Source organism: Chionomys nivalis, chromosome 9 (genome assembly GCF_950005125.1).
Source record: "Chionomys nivalis chromosome 9, mChiNiv1.1, whole genome shotgun sequence".
Classification (NCBI taxonomy): Eukaryota; Metazoa; Chordata; class Mammalia; order Rodentia; family Cricetidae; genus Chionomys; species Chionomys nivalis.
In genome coordinates this window covers 1,199,823-1,220,717 of record NC_080094.1, presented here as the reverse complement: position 1 = coordinate 1,220,717, position 20,895 = coordinate 1,199,823, and the positions used below count along the sequence as shown (strand labels likewise).

Sequence of the window (20,895 nt, the reverse complement as noted above, 5' to 3'; positions counted from 1 at the left end):
AGTCTGACCTCCAACCTTCACTGTCTACACCCCTGCATCTGCACACTGAACTCTGCAGTGGACACCACGCGTGGGTACAGTCTGACCTCCAACCTTCACTGTCTACACCCCTGCATCTGCACACTGAACTGTGCAGTGGACACCATGCATGGGTACAGTCTGACCTCCACCCTTCACTCACTGTGTTTTGTTCATACATCTCATTCTGGCACTCTGTGTGTGTATTTTTTTGTTGCACAAATGTATTGCTTTTTTATGATGCTTAGTAAGCTGATTTGGCAGCAGTAGACATATAGAGTCTGTATAAATCCTTAGCTGGGTAGAGTACTTTTGCATACTTAATTGTAATTCTTCATTCAGGGGCATTTGTGCCCCAGCCACACATCATCTGAAAAGTACAGTTGGGTAGCTTCTGGCTGCCTGCTGTGGATTTGCTAGTGAAAGTTTATAAGTTTTTCACAGAACGGCTGTCTGAAAGCTCTCCCCCTGCCCCCACTTCCCTGGAGAGGCACCCGTGCAAGCCGGTGTAGTAGACTTGGAAGAGGTGGAAGATGTAGCTGCACTTGGCTTACTGTGTCCCCACTTCAGCAGTATTTACCTTGTTATGTTGAAGGAGCTGCGGGCTGCGTTCCTGCCACCCAGCTCCTGGCTGCCTGGCTAGCTTATGCCCCAAAATAACGACACACAAACTGTTTTCATATAAACACTGCCTGGCCCATTATATCTAGCCTCTTCTGGCTAACTCTCATATCTTGCCTTAACCCATATCTAATAATCTGTGTAGCACCAGTCTTACCGGGAAAGATTCAGCATGTCTGACCTGGCTGCTTGTTCCATCACGTCTGCCCTGGAGAGGAGAGCTATCAAGTCTGAGCTCACTTCCTCTTCCTCTCAGCATTCTGTTCTGTTTACTCCACCCACCTAAAGGCTGGCCTATCAAATGGGCCAATGCAGTTTCTTTATTAGCCAATGACCTTCCTCCATCATTTCCCCCTTTTCTGTTTAAACAAAAAGAAAGCTTCCAGGAATGAAAAATACAAGCACCACTGTGCCATAGCATGGTACCAGTCCACTCCACTGACAAGGGCAGCGTTTCTGGGCCCCAGGATGAGGTGGCTGTGGGTGCCCTGTATAGTATGCAGTGGCTCCCATGCTGCTGGCCGTGTGGATGGACCTCTCCATTGCCGTTTTCTCAGCTGGGCTTGAGAGAACGGCAGGGAGAGAGAGGAAGCCTCCAAGGGCACTGTCAGCACACTACAGAGGCATCCTGCATTGGGTGATGGGTGGTGACTGTACCGGGAAAGGCCTTTGCCATCCCTCGGCCTTCATGGCAGTGCCATCATGTAGCACTCTTAGCCATCACTCACAGCTTCCTCATGCTCCAAGAGGGTACTGCTAAACTCCCAGTGGCAGAGATCTCTGGTATGCTTGAATGTGAACTCTTGCATGCTGAGTATGAGGGGTTTGGGGGACCACCTTCCTATCATGAATACTTTCCCTCAATTTTGGAATATCATCCTGACTTGAGACTTCATATTTACATGAAAGAACACAGGATTTGAATGGCCTCTGATGTCACTACCTATCACAGATGCTGACATAGTTCTGTGCACTGTAGGTAATATGTCCTGAGACGGGCTGCCTGTTTTGGAAGCAGAATAGCTCTGGTGGTATTAAGTCCTGGGCAGCTGCCCATCAGTGGTGTCATATGTGAATCTGGTGGACTGGTAGGGCATGAGTGTGTGGCCTCAAGGCAGGTATGAGTGTTTAAAGGGTTATGGAAGTGTACTGTATCTGCAGCTCATCCATGCCCCTAGATGAAGACCAGGTTAAAGGCCCAGTGTGACCCTAATACAGAAGAAGACTGCAGACCTGTTTGTGCCCAACTGTAACCAGGAGATGTGACCACTGAATGCTGCCTGCATATAATTTCTTTTTTTCTTTAGATTTTTAAAACTTTTCTGGCCGGGCGGTGGTGGCGCACGCCTTTAATCCCAGCACTCGGAGGCAGAGGCAGGCGGATCTCTGTGAGTTTGAGACCAGCCTGGTCTACAAGAGCTAGTTCCAGGACAGGCTCCAAAGCCACAGAGAAACCCTGTCTTGAAAAACAACAACAACAACAAAAAAAAGCCCACAGAAGTCAGAAGAGGGCATCAAATCCCTTGAAACTGGAATTATGGACGGCTGTGAGCTGCAGTGTGGGTTCTAGACTTCAAACTCAGGTCCTCTATTAGAACAAGGGCTCTTAATCACTGAGCCATCTCTCCAGCTGCTTGCGTGTAATCAAGGAAATTTCCTCCTGAGATGCAGGTCCTGATGAAATTTCTCTTGCCTGGCTTCTTTGGAAGTTTGGTGGAGATTCTGGATTGAGGGCTTTTGGACAATAATGTAGTAGTCCACTTGTTGAATCTACTATGCCATGCATGACTGCCCATCTCCTAAGGCATGACCTGCAGTGCCTGGTAGGTTGTTTTACAGGTTTCACCCACGTGCACACACACAGGAATTATCTCTCTTGTAAGCCAGATATCTGGCAACCCCTCCCAACTGGTACTCAGCTGTAAAACAGGCCACCCTGTGGTGTGGACAGGGAGGGAGGGAGTAGTGGAGGTGGTGGTGCTTCTCAGCACTTCGGGTGTTTATAAGGTTCAGCAGAAGGCATCACCCAAAGAAGAGCTGTTCCATAGCCCCAGAGATCATTTTGTGAAAAGAATTGACCACACACAGGCATCTTTGGTCGTCATGCTGTCCACTGTGTAGCTTCATAGACTCGGACCTAACTGCTTGAACACTGTTCTAAGCACATTCAACTTAGAAGGTGACTGCAAATTATGTTCAGTACGAAAAGCTTTTTCATTTTTAGATTTTACTTTGTAACCCAATCTGCCTACAACTGTGCCGCAGGCCTGAAACACTGCATCTGGCTCCTAAAGTCTTATTTCTTACCATTCCCTGCCAGTAACAGTGGAGTAAAGTCTAACTCAGTCTGGTTTATTTGGACTTCTCATCTTCAAAACTGTGTATGTTGGGTTACAGAGGAAGCAGGGGATAAATGGGATCTTGGAGGACACTTAGGCACAGGGTAAGGTCTGGGCGTTGCTGTTATTCATGAACCCGGTCATCTGAACCACACTGCCTTGCTTCTCAGTAGAAATTGTCAAAGAAAGCCAGGATGATAGTATAAGCAGCAAGGTGTGAGTCACTCAGCTCAAGGAAGTGTGGCATGGCTCCCTGTGCCAGATTTGTATAACAAAACAGATAACCTGGGGCAGGCAGATGCACCCAAAGGCCCAGCAAGAAGCCTGTGCGTGGCAGACTGTGACAGGTATCACCTATCTGCTGTCTCCACGTGGAGTCTTCCAACTTTAACTGCAAAGATTGTTTTGTCAGTTGGGTGTGGGGCAGCTCACAGTATCAACTAGAGAATGTCCACCCCAGCTACTGCCAACTGCTGGCGTTGCTCACCTCCCAGCCAGATGTGATCTTTCGGGCAATTTTGGCTGTACCCATACCTTCCCCTTTAATGACTGTGGGAGCCTGGGGAGGAATGCCCTCAATTCTTACCCACAGCCCAAGAACTCAGACCTGGGTGTTGCTGGGGTCTGTACCCTCCACTCCCCGCCACCGCCGGCATTACCTTGGCTACTCAGCTATTCACATGACAGCAAGGGTGTCCCAGCACTGAGGGGATGGGGACTCTGTGCTCAGAATCTGCTGTTAAATCCCCTGTACCTTGGCCTCACCTGCCCTGTAAGTCGCTCTGGCCTTAGAGAGGCATCTCCAGCACCCTGTGGCTGCTCCTACTTTAGGGTAACATCTCTTCTCTACTCTTGTCCATCTGTCCCCAGAGCAGTGACCCCTCAAGAAGAAATGCTAAATGGCCCCCCGCACTGTGATTTTGGATCGTCCATAAACAGTTTCTGAAGAACATCACATAATAAGATGGCTAACTAGAAGATAACAGATTAGTACCCTATGCTAACAAGCCATCCCTGGGCTGCTAGGGAAGCAGACCTTTCTCCGTGTCCTACTGGATAACTGATGTAGATGGAAGATTAACCTTGCTTTTAGGTCCTGATTGTTTTCTCCAGCACTGGGAACTGAATGCATGGCCTCAACTATGCTGAGCACAACCTAGCTTCAGGTCCTAATATATTTTTTTCAATGCAAATGTATACTATAGTGAAGACCTGTGGTGGGGCTGGGCTGTTTAAGGCTCAGAAGGCATCCTGTGGAGGGTGGAGAGAAAGTGGAGATTCCAAGCACAGTGGGAAGCCTTTATAGTGAGGGTGTCCAAGGTGGCCTGCAGCTGTGTGGGGGAGGGATTTATTTAGGAAGGCTGGATGAGCCGGTATAAGGAAGGAGCCTCAAGCCTGCGGGTGGGGCATGGCTGGTACCCACCCTAGTGCCTAGCAGGTGGTCAGCGCTCACTTTGCCCAAGATTTCAAGGTCAATGATTTCACTGTCCTTAGTGATTTTACCAGCTCAGTTCTGTCCCCAAAGATCCATTTTTAAAGTTGACTGCCCTAAAGTTTTACTACCTTTGCGTTTGGTTATGGATTGATTCCTAATTTTTCTAGACCATAACACAGCCCTATGAACTTTTCCATCACTACTCTACCACGACTTGTAGACAGGACCAGAGATCCTCATACGTGCTTCGCTGAAAGTTACTGCTGGCGGGTTTGGGGCCACGGTCCCCCAGGGAATTCTCTTCTCCAGCCGGAAGTCCCAGTGGTAAGCCTGGGGCTTCGGAGCTGGGAGGTCCCTGGCCCTGCCTCCCCAGACATCAGTGGGGCGGGACTCAATTCCGGGGGCGACACGTCCTAGGAGAGCTAGACGGAAGCACTGGGACTGACACGTGGACTTGGGCGGTGCTGCCCTGTGGGTTGGCCTAGGCCTGAGGTGGGAGGGCACGGTACAGGGATACAACGGTGCCCATGCCATCTCAGCTCCCCAGCCTGATGCAGCCAACACAGGAGGAAGCCCGCAAGACCCCACCTGCAGCAGCAGAGGATACACAATGGTCCAGGTGAATGGGGATGTGGGTGGCGCCCGGGCAAGGAAGACGTTTACGTTTAGGGAGACGCTGCTTCACGGGACCTGAGTTCAGGGAGCACCAGACTTTAGGGGTACCTCACAACCTCTCTGTATGTAGCCTGCCACCTTCACTTCTGGGACTGACAGGCTCCTTCCTGGGCGGCCTTAGCCCCCCAAAAGAGGGAGGACACAGGTGCTCAGCCAAGTAAAGGGACCCTCCTCTTCTAGTCAAGTGCCCAAATCTGGCAAATGGCCCCTTTGCTCTTCTCCCTGCCAGTTTTCCGAGGTCTGGGACGCTCGGTGGGAGCGCTGGGCTAGACAGATGCTCACAGCCTGGCGATCCAAGCAGCACTTCTGTGTCATAGAGACAGGTCTTGAGTTCACAAGGCTTCTAAACTAAAAAGGAACACAGACAGCAGTTATCCATTCTCAGTCACGTTACTTTCCCACTATTTCCACTGCCCTCCAGGCAAGTAGCCCCACAGAAACCAGGTGCAACCAGGTGCAAAAAGAAGGTGCAACCAGGTGCAAGAAGGTGGCATCTGGCCAAGGGACCCCCGAGAGAGGGTTCAAACGGGAGCCCAAAAGCCCAGAAGAAACTCACACCCTGCTCTGGTTCTTGAGGCCCCAGGTGGAGGTGCTGGACCCCCAGAGCCAAACCTTGGCACCTCCCAGTCACCTGGGGCAAGAGCCCTGGATCTACAGGGAGGAATTTCTGGGTCCTCCTAGAGCAGCTGAAAGGCACAGCAGGAGGTCGTGGAGAGGCGCAGGTCTCCACCCGCGAAGACAATTAGGGGAGGGCCAGAAGAGGAGCATCACGTGCCTCCTCTCACTCGCTCTTTGGTTTACTGCCTCCCACCCTACCCCACGCTTGTCCCAACGCCTCTGCATCACCTGGCCCCTGGAGGCACCACCCTGGACTTTTTGAGAACTCTAAACTGTTCTGTCAGTTTTGCTGTAGGTTATAATTTAATGGCTCTGCCTGGCCCTTTGCTGCTCTCCCTGTAAGCTTGCTCCCATCACCTCTGGCCGAGGCGGTGGCTGAGAATTGGGGGGGGGGGTAATAAGTTCTCTGTCTACCCACCATCTCTTCCAGTCCTCTTTGTGACTTGGGAGGCAGTGCAAATTTTGGGGTGTGAGGAGGTCGGTGGAGGCTGAGTTAGGGAGATATGGTTCCAGGCAGGGTACGCTCTGGTTTCTCTGATGCCCTGGCTACTGGTGCCAGCACATTTCCCCTTTCTGAACCAAGGGCCATGTGACCACCCTTTTGCTCAGCCCCGGAAGCTCTGCACAGGCCATCTACAGGAAGCCAAGGCTTCAGAAGTCTGAGAGGAAGTGTCATGCCTGCTAGAGTACCAGCCTGAGCTCTGGCGCCAGTCGGGCAGGTGGGGCTTTTCGGGCAATTCTGACTCAAGCTCTCAGCAAGATGAGGGATCTTGTTCTGTGTTTTGTTGTTGTTGTTGTTGGGTTTTTTGTTTTGTTTTGTTTTTAGTTTTTTTGAAACAGAATTTCTCTATGTAGCCCTGGCTGTCCCGGAACTCAACTCTCAGCAAATGAGGGATCTTGTTTTTTGTTTTGTTATTGGGTTTTTTGTTTTGTTTTGTTTTGCTTTTGTTTTTTCCAGACAGGGTTTCTCTGTGGCTTTGGAGCCTGTCCTGGAACTAGCTCTTGTAGACCAGGCTGGCCTCGAACTCACAGAGATCTGCCTGCCTCTGCCTCCCGAGTGCTGGGATTAAAGGCGTGCACCACCACCGCCCAGCTGTTTTTAGTTTTTTTTTTTGCATATATTTATTATTTATTTATTTATTCTTTTTTAATTAAAATTTCCAACTGCTCCCCGTTTCCCATTCCCCCCCCTCCTCCCACATATTGCCCCCTCCCCCCGCTCCCTTCCCCCTATCCCCACTCCACTTCTCCTCCCCCTAGTCCACTCCCCCTCCCTCTCGATACTGAAGAGCAGTCCAAATTCCCTGCTCTACAGGAAGACCAAGGTCCTCCCACTTCTATCTAGGTCCAGGAAGGTGAGCATCCAAACAGGCTACGCTCCCACAAAGCCAGTTCATGTATTAGGATCGAAACCTAGTGCCATTGTCCTTGGCTTCTCATGAGCCTTCATTGTCCACCTTGTTCAGAGAGTCCAGTTTGAACCCATGCTTATTCAGTCCCAGTCCAGCTGGCCTTGGATAGCTCCCAATAGATCAGTTCCACTGTCACAGTGGGTGGGTGTTTTTAGTTTTTTTAAAACAGAGTTTCTCTGTGTAGTCCTGGCTGTCCCGAAACTCACTCTGCAGACCAGGCTAGCTTCAAACTCACAAATATCCACCTGCCTCTGCCTCCCAAGTACTGGGATTAAAGGTGTGCACCACCACCACCCAGCTGATAAGGGATCTTGGACCTGGGGTTCTAACTAGTCCTCAGGCAGCTGTCCTAGCAGGGCCCCTCCAAAAGGACTTAAGTGTTGCCTAGGCCTTTTCTAACCAGCCACCAGGAAGTCTGAGACTCCTCTCATTTGGAGGGTGTGGGTCTAGTTGACTTCCTGCTTCTAACTGGTCTCCAGCAGTAACAGGGCAACCATAGATGCACCTGGGGAAGAATGGCATGCTGTGTGGCTCCCTCTTGAGCACAGGAGAGTCTGCCGCATTAGTCACATTTAGTGGGTGAGTGAGTGTCGCTCCCGTGCTCCTGCTGTGACCCTCCAGTCAGCTGAAACAAGCCACCCTGTTCTACTGTTCTGTATATAGAGTCCTCACCTAGGGCTGGGCTTCTGCAAGTGGGACAACACTTCAGGGGAGCAGTGTTCTGCCTGCATGTATGCCTGCGGGCCAGAAGAGGGCGTCACGTCTCATAAATGGTTGTGAGACTCCACATGGTTGCTGGGAATTGAACTCAGGACCTCAGGAAGAGCAGGCAGTGCTCTTAACCACTGAGCCATTTCTCCAGCCCTTCCAGGGCAGCTTTAATACTTTACTGGTTGCCCCGTGTTTTCAATAATCCAGTGGCGATGTTTGCTCAGGACACTGCCTGACAAGAAATGAAAGCAGAATTGGGGGGCAGGGGTTGCTGTGTTCTGGGCTCTTACTGGGAAGAGTTCTGTCAAATCCAAGAACAGAGTCTTGAGGAGATAGGAGGGGCAGACTCAGAAGTCCAGAGGCCTGGACTAGGTGGCACCAGCTAATGGGGACTTGGACCAACTGTTGGCAGTTTCCCCAGCTGACATGCTTCAGACCCACTGTTTCACATGGAGTCTCGCCAGACGACGATCCCCTCCTGCCTCCTGCCGTCCATGCCTTGTCTTCTCTGACTATGGAAGAAAGTAGTTTCTCCGGATCCCAGCCTGAAAGTAGCTTGAGGTCTGGGTTTTCCTCCTCAGCCAACAGCAGACTTGTTGACATCGTATTCGCTAATTACAGCTTGGTGCCCTCCCCAGTGCCCGGGGTCCCCGCATAGGTGGCAGAGGGCTCAGTCCTTGGACCTACTCGAGAGGTTCCTTGCACACAGTGGACACCATGTTGGCCATGGCCAGGGCAGACCTCAGAAGTTTCCACCTCCCCTGAGCTCTCTGGAAGGAGCCTGCGGCTGGTCCGCAGGATCCCACACATCTTTCTGCTGCCTGTCTCGCTGTGACTTCTCTGTTCTGCCTGCTGCTCTTTGACACCCACGCCACCTTCTTCCCCCGCTAGACAGGGATCACACAATTTAGGTTCCTGGCTTGTGACTCAAAGTTTTCTCTCTGCCATTTTGTTTTGACTTTGCTGCTCCCATGGGCTGTCCGTTCTGCCTTTTGGCCTTCACCTTTGACCCGGCTCCTGTTTGCCTGTGACTATCTAGCACTTACCCCTTATGGGGTACTGGGCTCAGTCCAGCTGCAACCTTGGGTACTCTAGCTGTTATCTGCTAGTTTGTCTCTTCCCTGCTCTGTCTGTGCCTGTGTTGAGGGGGTGGGCGGTATCACCTGCCTCAAGACACCACCTCACCTCCCAAGGATTTGTGTCCAGTCATGCCCTCCTGCCTGCCCCCTCCCAGAAAGGTGGGCCTCCCTCACACCCTCCCTCCTTCTCCTGAATTGGGCACCCACTTCCCCAGAGCTCAAACCCATTTCATATTTTAAAAGTTTTAACTGTGGATTTCTTCCAGAATCATCATGAGGATAGTTGTGTAGAATCCCCAAATGTCCCAACCCACTTCTCCATTGCTGTCCTAAATGGATGGTATCTTTTATGAGTCAGTGTGACATTCTAATGGCCGGTGACTGACCGGCCAGTGCTGTGCAGAACATCCATGTTGATATTTATTGTACAGGGTTATTAATCTAGCCAGTGGCGCACGCCTTTAATCCCAGCACTCGGGAGACAGAGACAGGCGGATCTCTGTGAGTTCAAGGCCAGCCTGGACTATAAGAACTAGTTCCAGGACAGGAACCAAAAGCTACGGAGAAACCCTGTCTCGAAAATCAAAAAAAAAAAAAAGTTTATTAATCTGCCCAACTCCCCCAACCAAAGAGGTTATCTTAATTCCCACCCTGACGTAGGCATGACTTCTCCGTTCCCTAGCCCTTGGGACGGTATCTGAGTAATCAAGGTTGTCTAGGGGCCCTCTCCAGGTCCTGAGCTCTCTGAGTGCCAGGCTTGGACGGGGATGCTGTCTAGGGGCCCCCTCTGGGTCCTGACCTCTCTCTCTCTGTGTCTGTCTCACAGGCCCGAGTGCCGGGCGTGGGCGGGGATGTTGTCTGAGGACCCTCTCCAGGTCCTGACCCCTTTCTCTCTGTGTCTGTCTCACAGGCCCGAGTGCCAGGCGTGGACGGGGATGCTGTTGCTGGGCACCTGCCTGCTGTACTGTGCTCGCGTCACCATGCCCGTCTGTACCGTTGCCATGAGCCAGGACTTCGGCTGGAACAAGAAGGAGGCTGGTATCGTGCTCAGCAGCTTCTTCTGGGGCTACTGCCTGACTCAGGTGGTGGGCGGCCACCTTGGGGATCGGTAACCAACCCCTTCTCCCCATCACCTGGGTGCCTCAGAGAGGCAGTATGGTCAACCCTGCCCTCGTATGCAGGAGAGGAGGGGCCGGTGGAGGAGATCAACAGATATTTGGGAAGAGGTTTAGCCTTTGGGAAGAGGAGGTCGGGTGTGGCAGCTCTAAGGCAGTGGGTACAGAAACATGACACAGACAGGTCGGGCTCAGCCCCGTGGGTTGCGCTCAGCCCCAGGCTCCTCCTTGATAGGACAGGTCGCTGCACTGCTCACTTCAGGGCTCTGTACAGTGGTTAGTGGTGGTGCCCCCAGCCCTCTCGAAAAGTACTTCATCCTGTCCCCACATCTGCTCCAGCATCGGAGGTGAGAAGGTCATCTTGCTGTCAGCCTCCACCTGGGGTTTCATTACGGCCGTCACGCCACTGCTTGCCCATCTTGGCAATGGTCACCTGGCCTTCATGACATTTTCTCGAATCCTCACGGGTCTGCTCCAAGGTAAGAACCAACTCCAGTTTCCTCTGTCTAATGTTGCCATTCAACCTTGGGAAAGGGTGGACAGAGCCCCATACATACCCGTTTGCCTGTGTGCTACCCTTTACTCAAAAGTCTGTTCTGTATAACAAAGATCTTCATTTGAATTACAGCCTGTGACTGTTGACTCCGGGCAGGGATGGGTGTGCGTGTCTTGCCATATCTTTGTTATCTGTGTGCAGAGAGAGGTGATGGAGTTCCCCAAACCCATGTGGTTCTCCTTCACAGGGTGGTGGATCTTTGGCCTCTGGAAAGGTCCCAGGTCCCACACTCTTCAAGAACTGCCTGCCTTCTGAGGAGCCCCATTTATTGACATGGTGATAAAAAGTTCCAAAGGGGGAAAGGCTGATGGTTCCTGCCTCCCCATTATGAATAAGAGCAACAGGGAAGCTGTGGGTTCCTATTTTCATACCCCCAAAGGGACTTCTCGAGGAGTCTCTCCAGATTGGGGTTTAGCATCTCTAGAATGGAGAGAATACTCAGCTTTTCATTTATTTTGAGATAGGGTCTTACTATGTGCAGCTATGGCTTTTCTGGAACTCACTGTGTAGACCAAATTGGCCTCAAACTCAGTGATTTGCCTGCCTTTGCCTCCCGAGTGCTAGGCTTAGCATTGTGTGCCCCGCTATTTCCAAGCTTTTAAGCTGCCTACGAACCAAAGGAGGGAACTGTCTGTAAGAAGTACAGGTAGAGCCGGGCGGTGGTGGCGCACGCCTTTAATCCCAGCACTTGGGAGGCAGAGGCAGGCGGATCTCTGTGAGTTTAAGACCAGCCTGGTCTACAAGAGCTAGTTCCAGGACAGGCTCCAAAACCACAGAGAAACCCTGTCTCGAAAAACCAAAAAAAAAAAAAAAAAAGAAGTACAGGTAGAGGTGCTTTTCTGGAAAGGTACATGTATGTACATGGCTCACACATGTCTGAAAGTGCCAGAGCACAGCTGAGAATCTGCTGTGTAGACTCTGTGCACACATAAATGTGTAAATGTTAGTGGGAAGGCTATCAAGTGTCTCTGGGGAGCAGACATGGAGCGTGTAAGCATATGTGTGCATGCACAACACCCTGGGTGCAAGTTAGTTTGCCTGGGGGCAGAGGTGTTTTGCTTTGAAGTAAAGTGTTCTTCAAGGGATGCTTTAAATTGTAACTCTCACCCTGAATTAGTTTGGTTCCTTCCTTAAATGTCGCCAAAAGCCCAGCCCTTCTGGTCCCTACAGCCCAGTGAGGTAATGGAAAGGAGACATGGACATCCTCTGGATTCACAGCCCGAACCCAAATGGTGTCCTGGCCCTCACTGGCTGTCTCTTGGCACCCAGCAGCATCATTCTCTGTTCATTTCAGGTGTTTACTTCCCAGCCCTGGCCAGTCTGCTGTCCCAGAGAGTACCGGAGAGTGAAAGAGCCTTTACCTACGGCACTGTGGGTGCTGGCTCCCAGTTCGGGTAAGACCTCACCTACCAGGGATTCAGGAAGCTTTCACTTGAGCCCTTAAGGGGCATCCTTCAAGCCCAGCAGTGATGGTCAGAGTAGAGGTGCTTGAGGACTCTGTTGGCTACTGCTAGGTTCCGATGGCTGGTCGCTGTCCCTTGAGGACTCTGTTGACTAGTGCTAGGTTCCGATGGCTGGTCGTTGTCCCTTGAGGACTCTGTTGACTAGTCAGTCCTAGGTTCCGATGGCTGGCCGCTGTCCCTTGAGGACTCTGTTGGCTACTGCTAGGTTCCGATGGTTGGTCGCTGTCCCTCAAGTCTGTGACAATTGCTGCATTTGTTGCTTCCACAAAACAACTGACAAGAAGCAGATTAAGAAGACAGGATTTGCTTTAGCTCACAGTTTGAGGGTACAGTCCATCGTGCAGGGTAGTCATGGCAGCAGGAAATGAGGCAGCTGGACACACTGCATCACTGTCAGAAGCTGACATATACGTGTTGGTACTCGGCTCACTTTCCCTTTTTTTGGGCGGGGGGTGTTTCTTTGTTTTGCTTTTATTTGTTTGTTTGTTTGAGACAAGGTCTCAGTTTGTGCCCTGGCTGGCCTGGCACTCACAGAGACACCTCTTGCCTCTGTCTCCTGAGTGCTGTGATTAAAGGTGTGAGCCACCACACTGGCCCACTTTCTCCTTTTTATTCAGCCCAGGACCCCAGCCCGGATAACACTCAGGATAGTTCTACCTCCCTCTCTGCAGTTTAACCTTTCTGGAAACACCTTTATAGACCCAGAGGTGTGTTTCTATGATGATTCTAAATCTTGTCAAGTTGACAATAAAGGTTAACCATCACAACATGTCTCTGCCTTTCTGGATAGTGTAAGCTGGGGCTCCGGCATGTGGACCGGTTGAGCACCTGCTTTCCCTAGGGGAGCCATAAGCTGCCCCACCCTCTGCAAGACATCCCTCTGTGAGCACGCATGGAGGAAGGGCCACTAACTGTTATACTGGGTAGACTCCTGGGAGGTTAATGGGGACTTCCCGGATCATCCAGGCCTGGGTCTACTGTTGCTGAGTTCTGGATTGGGGGTGGGGGGTGGGAGCACAGAGGCCACCTGTGTGAGGGGCCAACTCTGCTGATTAGGGTGACCTGATTTAACACTAAAGGTGCAGTTCACACTGGGAGGTGTGGATGTCAAAGACACACCAGGGCTCAAATTCTGCAGAGGGGTCCAGGATACATCGTCAGTTCTAGTTCTGGTGGCCTGCACAGCAGTCAGGGTTCTATGCATGGCCAGGAGGGATGGGAGAGAAAGTGCTGCCCCCACCAAGGGTAGGTTACTGCCCCGGGTGCTGTGCCTGGGACACAGATGAATGCCCAGGAAGAAGGAAGGCCGCTCAACCTCACCCCAGAGCCCAGTGTTCTTACTCTCTTTCTTGACTGAGTGCACAGGGTGATAAGGTTGAAAGGTGAGGCAGAGGTGCCCTTTACTGCATCTGGGACCATAGTACCCAGGAGTCAAGAAAGAGGAAGGCTGTGGTGCTTGGTGTTCGCAGCCATGCTTTTGTACTTGGAAGTTTTTCTAGACTATTATCCTCTATAATATATGGAAGGGGAAGAAAGGAAAGAAAGAAGGAGTGTTTTCATTTCAGTGTTTCCTAAACTCCCCGTTCATTATTGCCGTTTTTTCTTCCAAGCATCGACATGACAAATTGTATGTCAGTTTGAAGGTCTAGAAGAAAGAAATTAAAAACACAACGACAGCAGTTCTAATGCCGAGTCCTTAGCTGCTCCTCAATTCCCCTTGCCCCAACCGTCCCACCCCCAGTCTCCCTGAAGAGCAAATAGGTGAGGCAGACCATCTGAGTAGCTCCTTTCCCTTGGGATTTGACGCATCTGTGGATGGCCACCAAGGTCACTGCGGCCCTCCCTCCTCTGTATCTCCCAGGACCCTGGTGACTGGGGGCATAGGCTCGGTGCTCCTGGACTGGTGTGGCTGGCAGAGTGTCTTCTACTTCTCCGGTGGTCTCACCCTGCTCTGGGTGTACTACGTGTACAGGTACCTGCTGAATGAGAAAGGTAACTACGGCCGTGCGGGCCAGTCCTTGTGCCTCCTCCCCTGTCTGTCGTGTGAACCTTTCCTGGGACGCGCAGATGAAGACGTGCCCGCCCCAGACAGGACACCACCAGCAGATCAAAGAAACAATTGCACTCGAGTCTAGCTTGGTCTCACCCCAGCGTGGATGGAGTCTCCTTCTCACATAACCGCTGTAGCTGGAGCAATATTACAAAAAGCATGGGTGGTGGGGGTGCCTGCCTACAATCCCAGCACTTGGGAAGCAGAAGCAGGCATATCTCAGAGTTCCAGGCCAGCCTGGTCTACAGACACAGGGCTACACAGAGAAACCCTCTCTTCGGGGTGGAGGGAAGCAAAGGCAAGAGGGCTGGAATCTTAGGTGAGGGTCTGATGCTAATAGGCTCAGTATTGAGGGTATCTTTGTGGGTAGGCATAGCTGCCTGGTGAAGATAGTTGTGAAAACCCAAGTGCTGATCCCTTAGCCTGCCTCAGCCCTGGATTCTCGTCATATTGTTCCATCGAGGCTCAGGCTGACACAGGGAATCTAGCAGGTTAAGGCAGGTGGTAGGACTAGGTTGAGCCTTCGGGTGGCAAGAAGAGGCCCCCGAGGGACTCCAGGCACAGGTCCAGGTTAGACACAGAACTGTACTCTCACGGGTGTTGGCACCTGATAACCACTCCTCAGAAGGGATGATAAGAGGCACCCTGACTCTGCCTAGCAGCTCCTAACTGGCTGCTGTATCAGGGACAGATGTGGGGCGCCTGGTCCCGAGAGCTATCACTGTGAAAACATTTGTTCCCCCAGACCTTGACCTGGCCCTGGATGTCCTGACACAAGACCTGCCTATGGTCAGGCCCTCCAAAGTGCCCTGGAGACAGCTCTTCCGGAAGCCCTCTGTCTGGTGAGCTGGGGTGGCATGGAGCTGGCAGTCCTGGCACTCCAGCAAACGCCCCAGGTTTCAGAGGGTAGAGCCTTAGTGTCTGGGGGAAGGACTGGGTCCAGCAAACGTCCCAGGTTTCAGAGGGTAGAGCCTTAGTGTCTGGGGGAAGGACTGGGTCCCACATGGAATCGGTGTCAGGAGGGACTGGCAGTGGATAGAACCCTGAGATTGGTGCCCCACACAGGGCTGCAATCTGCTCCCAGCTGTCCTCAGCCTGCTCCTTCTTCATTCTACTCTCCTGGCTGCCCACCTTCTTCAAGGAGACCTTCCCCCACTCCAAGGTGGGTAATACTGCCTAGGTCCTCAGGGTAAAGAGGGCTAAGCCTGGGCTGTAAAGGTCCTGGAGTGGGCGGGGTAACACCTTTGCTGGGCAGCTCCATCACCCTATGACACTCCATCTGGGGACAGACGTTAGTTCAAGGCTACGAGAGCTACACACTATAATAGCGGTAGCTACCTCAGCACAAGACTTTGACTTGTTGCCCAGAAGAGCCCCCTCTCTCAGGGCTGGCCGGCTAATCTGCTGATGCCACGTCCAAGGGAGATCAGTGAACACTGGAGTTCTTGGCTGTACATTCCCAGGCAGACCCACTTGGCTCTCACCCTGTCACATATGGGAACACGTGGGGAACGTGGCTTCAGGTGTTAGCCGTTAGTGTGGACTCAACACTTGCCCAGGGGGCTGGTGGTAATGAGCTGCACATTATGAACTGGGGTGGTCCCCTGGCCTGGCTATCATCCAGAGGCTAGGTGCCATCCTGACCACCTTTGAGGCTGCACCTCTCCCTGCAGGGCTGGGTCTTCAATGTAGTGCCCTGGCTGCTGGCAATTCCCGCCAGTCCATTCAGTGGCTTCCTCTCTGATCGTCTCATCAGTCAGGGTGAGTGTTGGGGGAAATTGTCCCAGGTAAACCACCGCCTCAGGGATCTCACTCTGCTTTGGCAATGCCGCAGCATCACTGGGGAAAGGCTGTACCACCGTCCTGTGACAGACAGACCGTCCTTAGAGTCAGCTCAGGAATAGATGCTAAGAAGTCTCCCCTTTAATGGGTAGAGGTTGGGGCCAGCAAGGGGATCCTAGTGAACCCTCTACAGGGAAGGTATCTGATGCATAAATGTCACAGGTAGCCAGATTTGCTCTTCCAGAGCTCCAGGGGCCACATTGCAGCCCCGTGGGGCAGTGTCCTTACAGACTCAGGTAGAGGATACATGCACAGGTGTGCTCATTTTTCAGGATACAGGTGTTCCTCAGTAGAAAGTCTCACATATTCGCTGTGGTAAGATCAGATAATTTGAAGACACTCAGGAACTGGACTAAGCTTGCCTGATAGCTGTCTCTTTTGCGATGGCCCATGGGGCTGCCTTTCCATATTTCTACCCAAACCGCACCACAGGAAACCCTCTGACACACATACTGAACAAAGAAGGGTTCAGTCCATGATAGGAGATCTCCTGTTTTGAGTCCTGAGTGTTGCCCTGGGCACCCCAGTTCCTCTTCTGTGACTTTGGACTTTTAAGGGGTCACCCGGATAAGGTGATGGAAGCTCATTCTGGGTCTCTCTCCCTCTTAGGTTACAGAGTCATCACAGTGCGTAAGTTCATGCAGGTAGGAAAATCCCTGGAATCCCTTGTCCACTTTTTCTATTGTTGTGATAAGGCACCGTGACCAAAGCAATTTACAGAAGAGTTTGTTTAGAGCGTCCAGTTTCACAGGGCTGGGGTCTGAGACCATCATGGCGGGGAGCATGGCAACGGTCAGGCAGTAACTGAGAGCTCACATTTTGAGACACAGTCACAAAGCAGGGAATGGTGTGGCCCTTCGAAACTTCAGAGTCTACTAGTGACACCCCTCCTCCAACAAGGCTACATCTAATCTTTCCCGAATGGTTCCACCAACTAGAGGCCAAGTATTTAAACATACGAATCTATGGGGGCCATTCTTAGTCAAACCGCCATATCCTTCTATGTTCGTCCCTACTGTGTTATGGACTCCTAGGACCTGAGGGTTATGTACTCCACAGTCTGAGATCAAAGATATGTGCTGGGGAAACTACACCAAAAGGTTTCATGGCTCCAGATACAGTACCTGCCTCTGGCAGGGTCAGCTCAGATTTGAAAGTCTGGGATATCAAACTGTAGGAGGTCCATCCACATCAATAGGATCTGGAAAGGGGCTGCTCTAGGTGGTCCCTGGAAGATGCTCTGGGGTCAGTATCGACTGACCTGAGAACCTCTGAACTTGGTCTCAGTCCCCTTTTGTGCCAGGGCATGGAGAGCAGGGAAGCCCCAGCCTGGGAGGGGATTTTTAGGTAGAACCATCCTGATCTTGTTCAAAACACTAGGGGTATTTTGGGCGGGGCCAAGACAGAGTGAGCCATATTGACCAGCCCCGTCCTGCAGGTGATGGGGCTTGGCCTGTCAAGTGTTTTCGCCCTGTGTCTGGGTCATACCACAAGCTTCCTCAAGGCTGTCATCTTTGCATCAGCTTCCATTGGCTTGCAGACCTTCAACCAAAGGTAAGCGTCCACAGTCCCATCCCACAGGACTGCCAGGTTTAGTGCATTCTGGTTTAGGGGCTTATGAAGGTGGAGCTAGGGACAGCTCAGTATAATCTGTCACAGTGAGCAGATCTAGATACCAAGCCGGGATCATTCAAGAAAATAGGAAAGCCCCTCCCCATGCTAGGAGGAGAGCCCAGAAAGATGAGTGAACATAAATACCAGCTTGATATCACTCTGCAGTCTGTCCCTTCTTTTTGCATCTTGTCTGTTACTCTGAGCGATAGCAATCCCAATTAAGCATCTCAGGACATATTAGGAAGCCAGTTCAAAGTTGTTTCAAATGAACAGACCGCAAGCCTATTGCGAGCCTGCTTCTCTGGCCTTGTGTACATTCTCAGGAGCAGCTTCTGGGGTGTGGGGTAGATGGTGTCAGAAGCCTAGCAGCGCCCGGGAGGTAGAGGCAGGGGCAGGTCTGGGTGTCTTTGGTGACTTATAACCCTCTCATACGCTCTAGTAGCCCCTTCAGGCAAAGTGGTAGTGGCCAAGCCTGTGGCCACTCACACGCCTTCTTTCCTGTTTCCTACAGTGGTATTTCAGTCAATATTCAGGACCTGGCCCCGTCCTGTGCTGGTTTTCTGTTCGGTGAGCCACTTGCTTATCCCTACCCACGCCAGTGGGCTGTCCCAGGTGGTTGGGCTGTAGGAGCAACAGGGGGTCTTCTCATGGTGTCTCTCTCAATGTCTGTTCCCAGGTGTGGCCAACACTGCCGGGGCCTTGGCAGGTAAGGGGTGGCTCTAGGTTCAGGCTAGAGGTTCTCTTGTTCTTAGGTTTGGGGCAGTCAGGAAATGATCTCAGAGTGGAGCTTAAATAGGGTTTGCCCCCATCTCACTCAACCCAAGGGCTACCAAGTGGGATCCCAAAGCCAATGTGATCCAAAAGTCAAAGTCAACGGGGGTCCCAGACTCAAGGTGGAACACAAGCCCCAAGACGGCCCAGGGGGATCACAGATATTCCAGCTGAGGTGCCACTTGACTTGGCTGATGTTGGGGGACTTGCCATTCTCCCCTGACTCACCCCAAGTCCCATAGTTTAGGGCACTACCTGGTCCCTCCACTGAGTACCTGGGCTAACAGGCTCATTTCCTGCCTTCTGCTTTGTTTCCCTTGGGTGGGACATGGGATGGGGACACCATCAGTGTGTGACTCTGTCCTCTGAGACTCTTGTGGCCCACAGCTCAGATTTTGAAATTTATCCCAGGGTTTTCAGGGCATCTTTACCTTGCCCTGCTCTGCCCCTGGAGCTCACGGATGTGTGGGACCAGCTTCCCTGAAGTGTCAGTCAGTCTCTGCTTCTCTTGTCCAGGTGTGATAGGTGTGTATCTGAGTGGCTACCTGATTGAGGCCACTGGCTCCTGGACATGTATTTTCGACCTGGTGGCCATCATCAGCAACCTGGGGCTAGGCACCTTTCTGGTGTTTGGGAAGGCCCAGAGGGTGGACCTGACCCCTGATCATGAGGACCTCTAGCTCCCTGACGATCCGGTCCCACCCAGGACCCTTAGTCGGCAGCCTAAGGAAAACAGCTCTGTTGGTGAAACCTTGAATCTGTACCTCACATGTATGAAGCAAACAACAAAGACCACAGTCTCCTGGAGAATCCCAATGAGTTGGAGAGATAGGTGGAGACAGCCACCTGAACCCACATGGGCCTGTGTCAGGAGTAGGGTTGTGGCCTCTCCGGACATCAGTGTACCCATCTGCCAGTCAGGACCATCCTGCCCTCCTCTCAGACTCAGAGGGACTGCTGCCTGCTCTTATGGAATCTGCACTGCTGACAGGGTTCTTCCCAGCTCTATGTGGGTTGTTTCTCTTGTGTGCTGGAAGATGTTCAGAAGCAGCTCCGACACCCCCTTCCAGGCATCTTCCAACCTCCACCTCTCCAGTAGAGATAATCCAAGATGTGTGTAGACATTCAGCCATGGCCCTGTGGTAAGACAGGCCCACATGAACCACAGTGCTGAAGAGGACATGGTTCCCGTTTTCCCCCAGAAGTCAGACTGCCACTCCAGCTGGACCAGTGTGCAGGAGCTAGAGGTCCTTGCCTGCCTCTGCAGACCCTGCACAGCCTCTGGTTCCCTTCCTGTGGATTCTTCCGCACTACTGATGTGTCCTGGGTGGGTAGGTGCCCGGTACTCCTCAGGCTCTGCCTGGACACTTCAGCTATCACAGATCCCAGGACACTGTGAAACTTCCCCCTACTTTCTGGCCTTGTTTTTCTACCTCCCCTTTTATACCTTGTGGAGCCGGTGGTTTCATGAACTGATCATGAACTCTCCAAGATGCCTGTTAGAGATTATCTTTATAGATATGGTAAGTCTCACCAAAGCCTTATTTAAGTGAAAGCTATTAAACTATTTAAAAGAAGATCATTGTTTTATTCAACACCTTTTGTTGCATGAACTTTTACTGGGGAGACAAACTTCTATTCACCCCTCATTAGACCACCAATGGCACACACACAAAAAATTGGTTCTACATAGCCAGGCACAGTGGCATGTACCATTAATCCTAGCACTTGGGAGGCAGGTGAATCTCTATGAGTTGAAAGCCAACCTGGTCTATATAGTGAGTTTCAGGACAGCCAGGGCTATGTAGAGAGACTTTGTTTCAAAACAAAACACAAACAAAAAATGGTTCTACCCCAAGTCTAATGAGTTTTGTTTTGTTTTTGTTTTTTTTTTTTTGAGACAGATAGCTCTGGCTATCCCGGGAACTCACTATGTAGACCAGGCTAGCCTAGAACTCACAGAGATCCTCCTGCCTCTGCCTCTCAAGTGCTGGGGTTAAATGTTTGTGCCACAATGCCCAATTTACCAGTGAGTTTCATTGGAGTTATTTGTAGGAACATAGAGCAACTTAAGACAGCTACACCACCAAGAAAAGTCTTCCTCACCCAGCAACCATTGTGGGAGGGCCTTGCATGTCTCAACTGCCTCATGTTCTCCTCTCTGTGAGGGCATGGTAACGACTCAGTCTTGTGAGGGCCTCACATGTCCGGCCTAGAGGAGAGCATTTCATAATTCCCTTGTATTTCTAAAAATGAGCATATGGAGTCTGGGTAGAAGCCTCCGTGAGTAAAATGCTTGTTGAACAAGTATGAGAACCCGAATTTGGATTTCCAGAACCCATATACAAAAGCCAGGTACTGTGGTGTGCACATGTAACCCCAAACAAATCCTGGGGATCATTGACCAGCCAGTCTAGCTTAACTGGTGAACTCCAGGTGTAAGGAGAAACCTTGTCAAAAGATGGAGGAGCACTATTGAAGAAAACATCCATGCCTGCCCCCAGCCTCCACCCTCCACACACACCAACACGGGCAAGCACACTTACACACATACAATTTTTTAAAAAAAAGAATGA

At 51.5% G+C, this 20,895-nt stretch overlaps 1 protein-coding gene across 1 annotated transcript; it reads left to right on the top strand.

Moving 5' to 3' along the window:
• The first annotated feature begins 4,940 nt into the window (after positions 1–4,940).
• Slc17a9 (solute carrier family 17 member 9) lies at positions 4,941–19,870 on the top strand. The gene is made up of 13 exons (XM_057781374.1): positions 4,941–5,032; positions 9,819–10,016; positions 10,363–10,502; positions 11,874–11,973; positions 13,904–14,034; positions 14,838–14,934; positions 15,158–15,254; positions 15,766–15,853; positions 16,544–16,578; positions 17,373–17,488; positions 18,060–18,115; positions 18,225–18,254; positions 18,836–19,870. Exons 1-13 carry the CDS (start codon positions 4,941–4,943, stop codon positions 18,997–18,999), a joined length of 1,344 nt encoding a protein of 447 aa, XP_057637357.1. The 3' UTR covers positions 19,000–19,870.
• Positions 19,871–20,895: the final 1,025 nt, after the last annotated feature.

Coding starts and splice junctions, on each gene's coding strand:
- Slc17a9 (XM_057781374.1), top strand. CDS start 4,941: ATGCCATCTCAGCTCCCCAGCCTGATGCAGCCAACACAGGAGGAAGCC. Junction 10,017..10,362: donor GGCGGCCACCTTGGGGATCG/GTAACCAACCCC, acceptor CATCTGCTCCAG/CATCGGAGGTGAGAAGGTCA. Junction 11,974..13,903: donor GGTGCTGGCTCCCAGTTCGG/GTAAGACCTCAC, acceptor TGTATCTCCCAG/GACCCTGGTGACTGGGGGCA.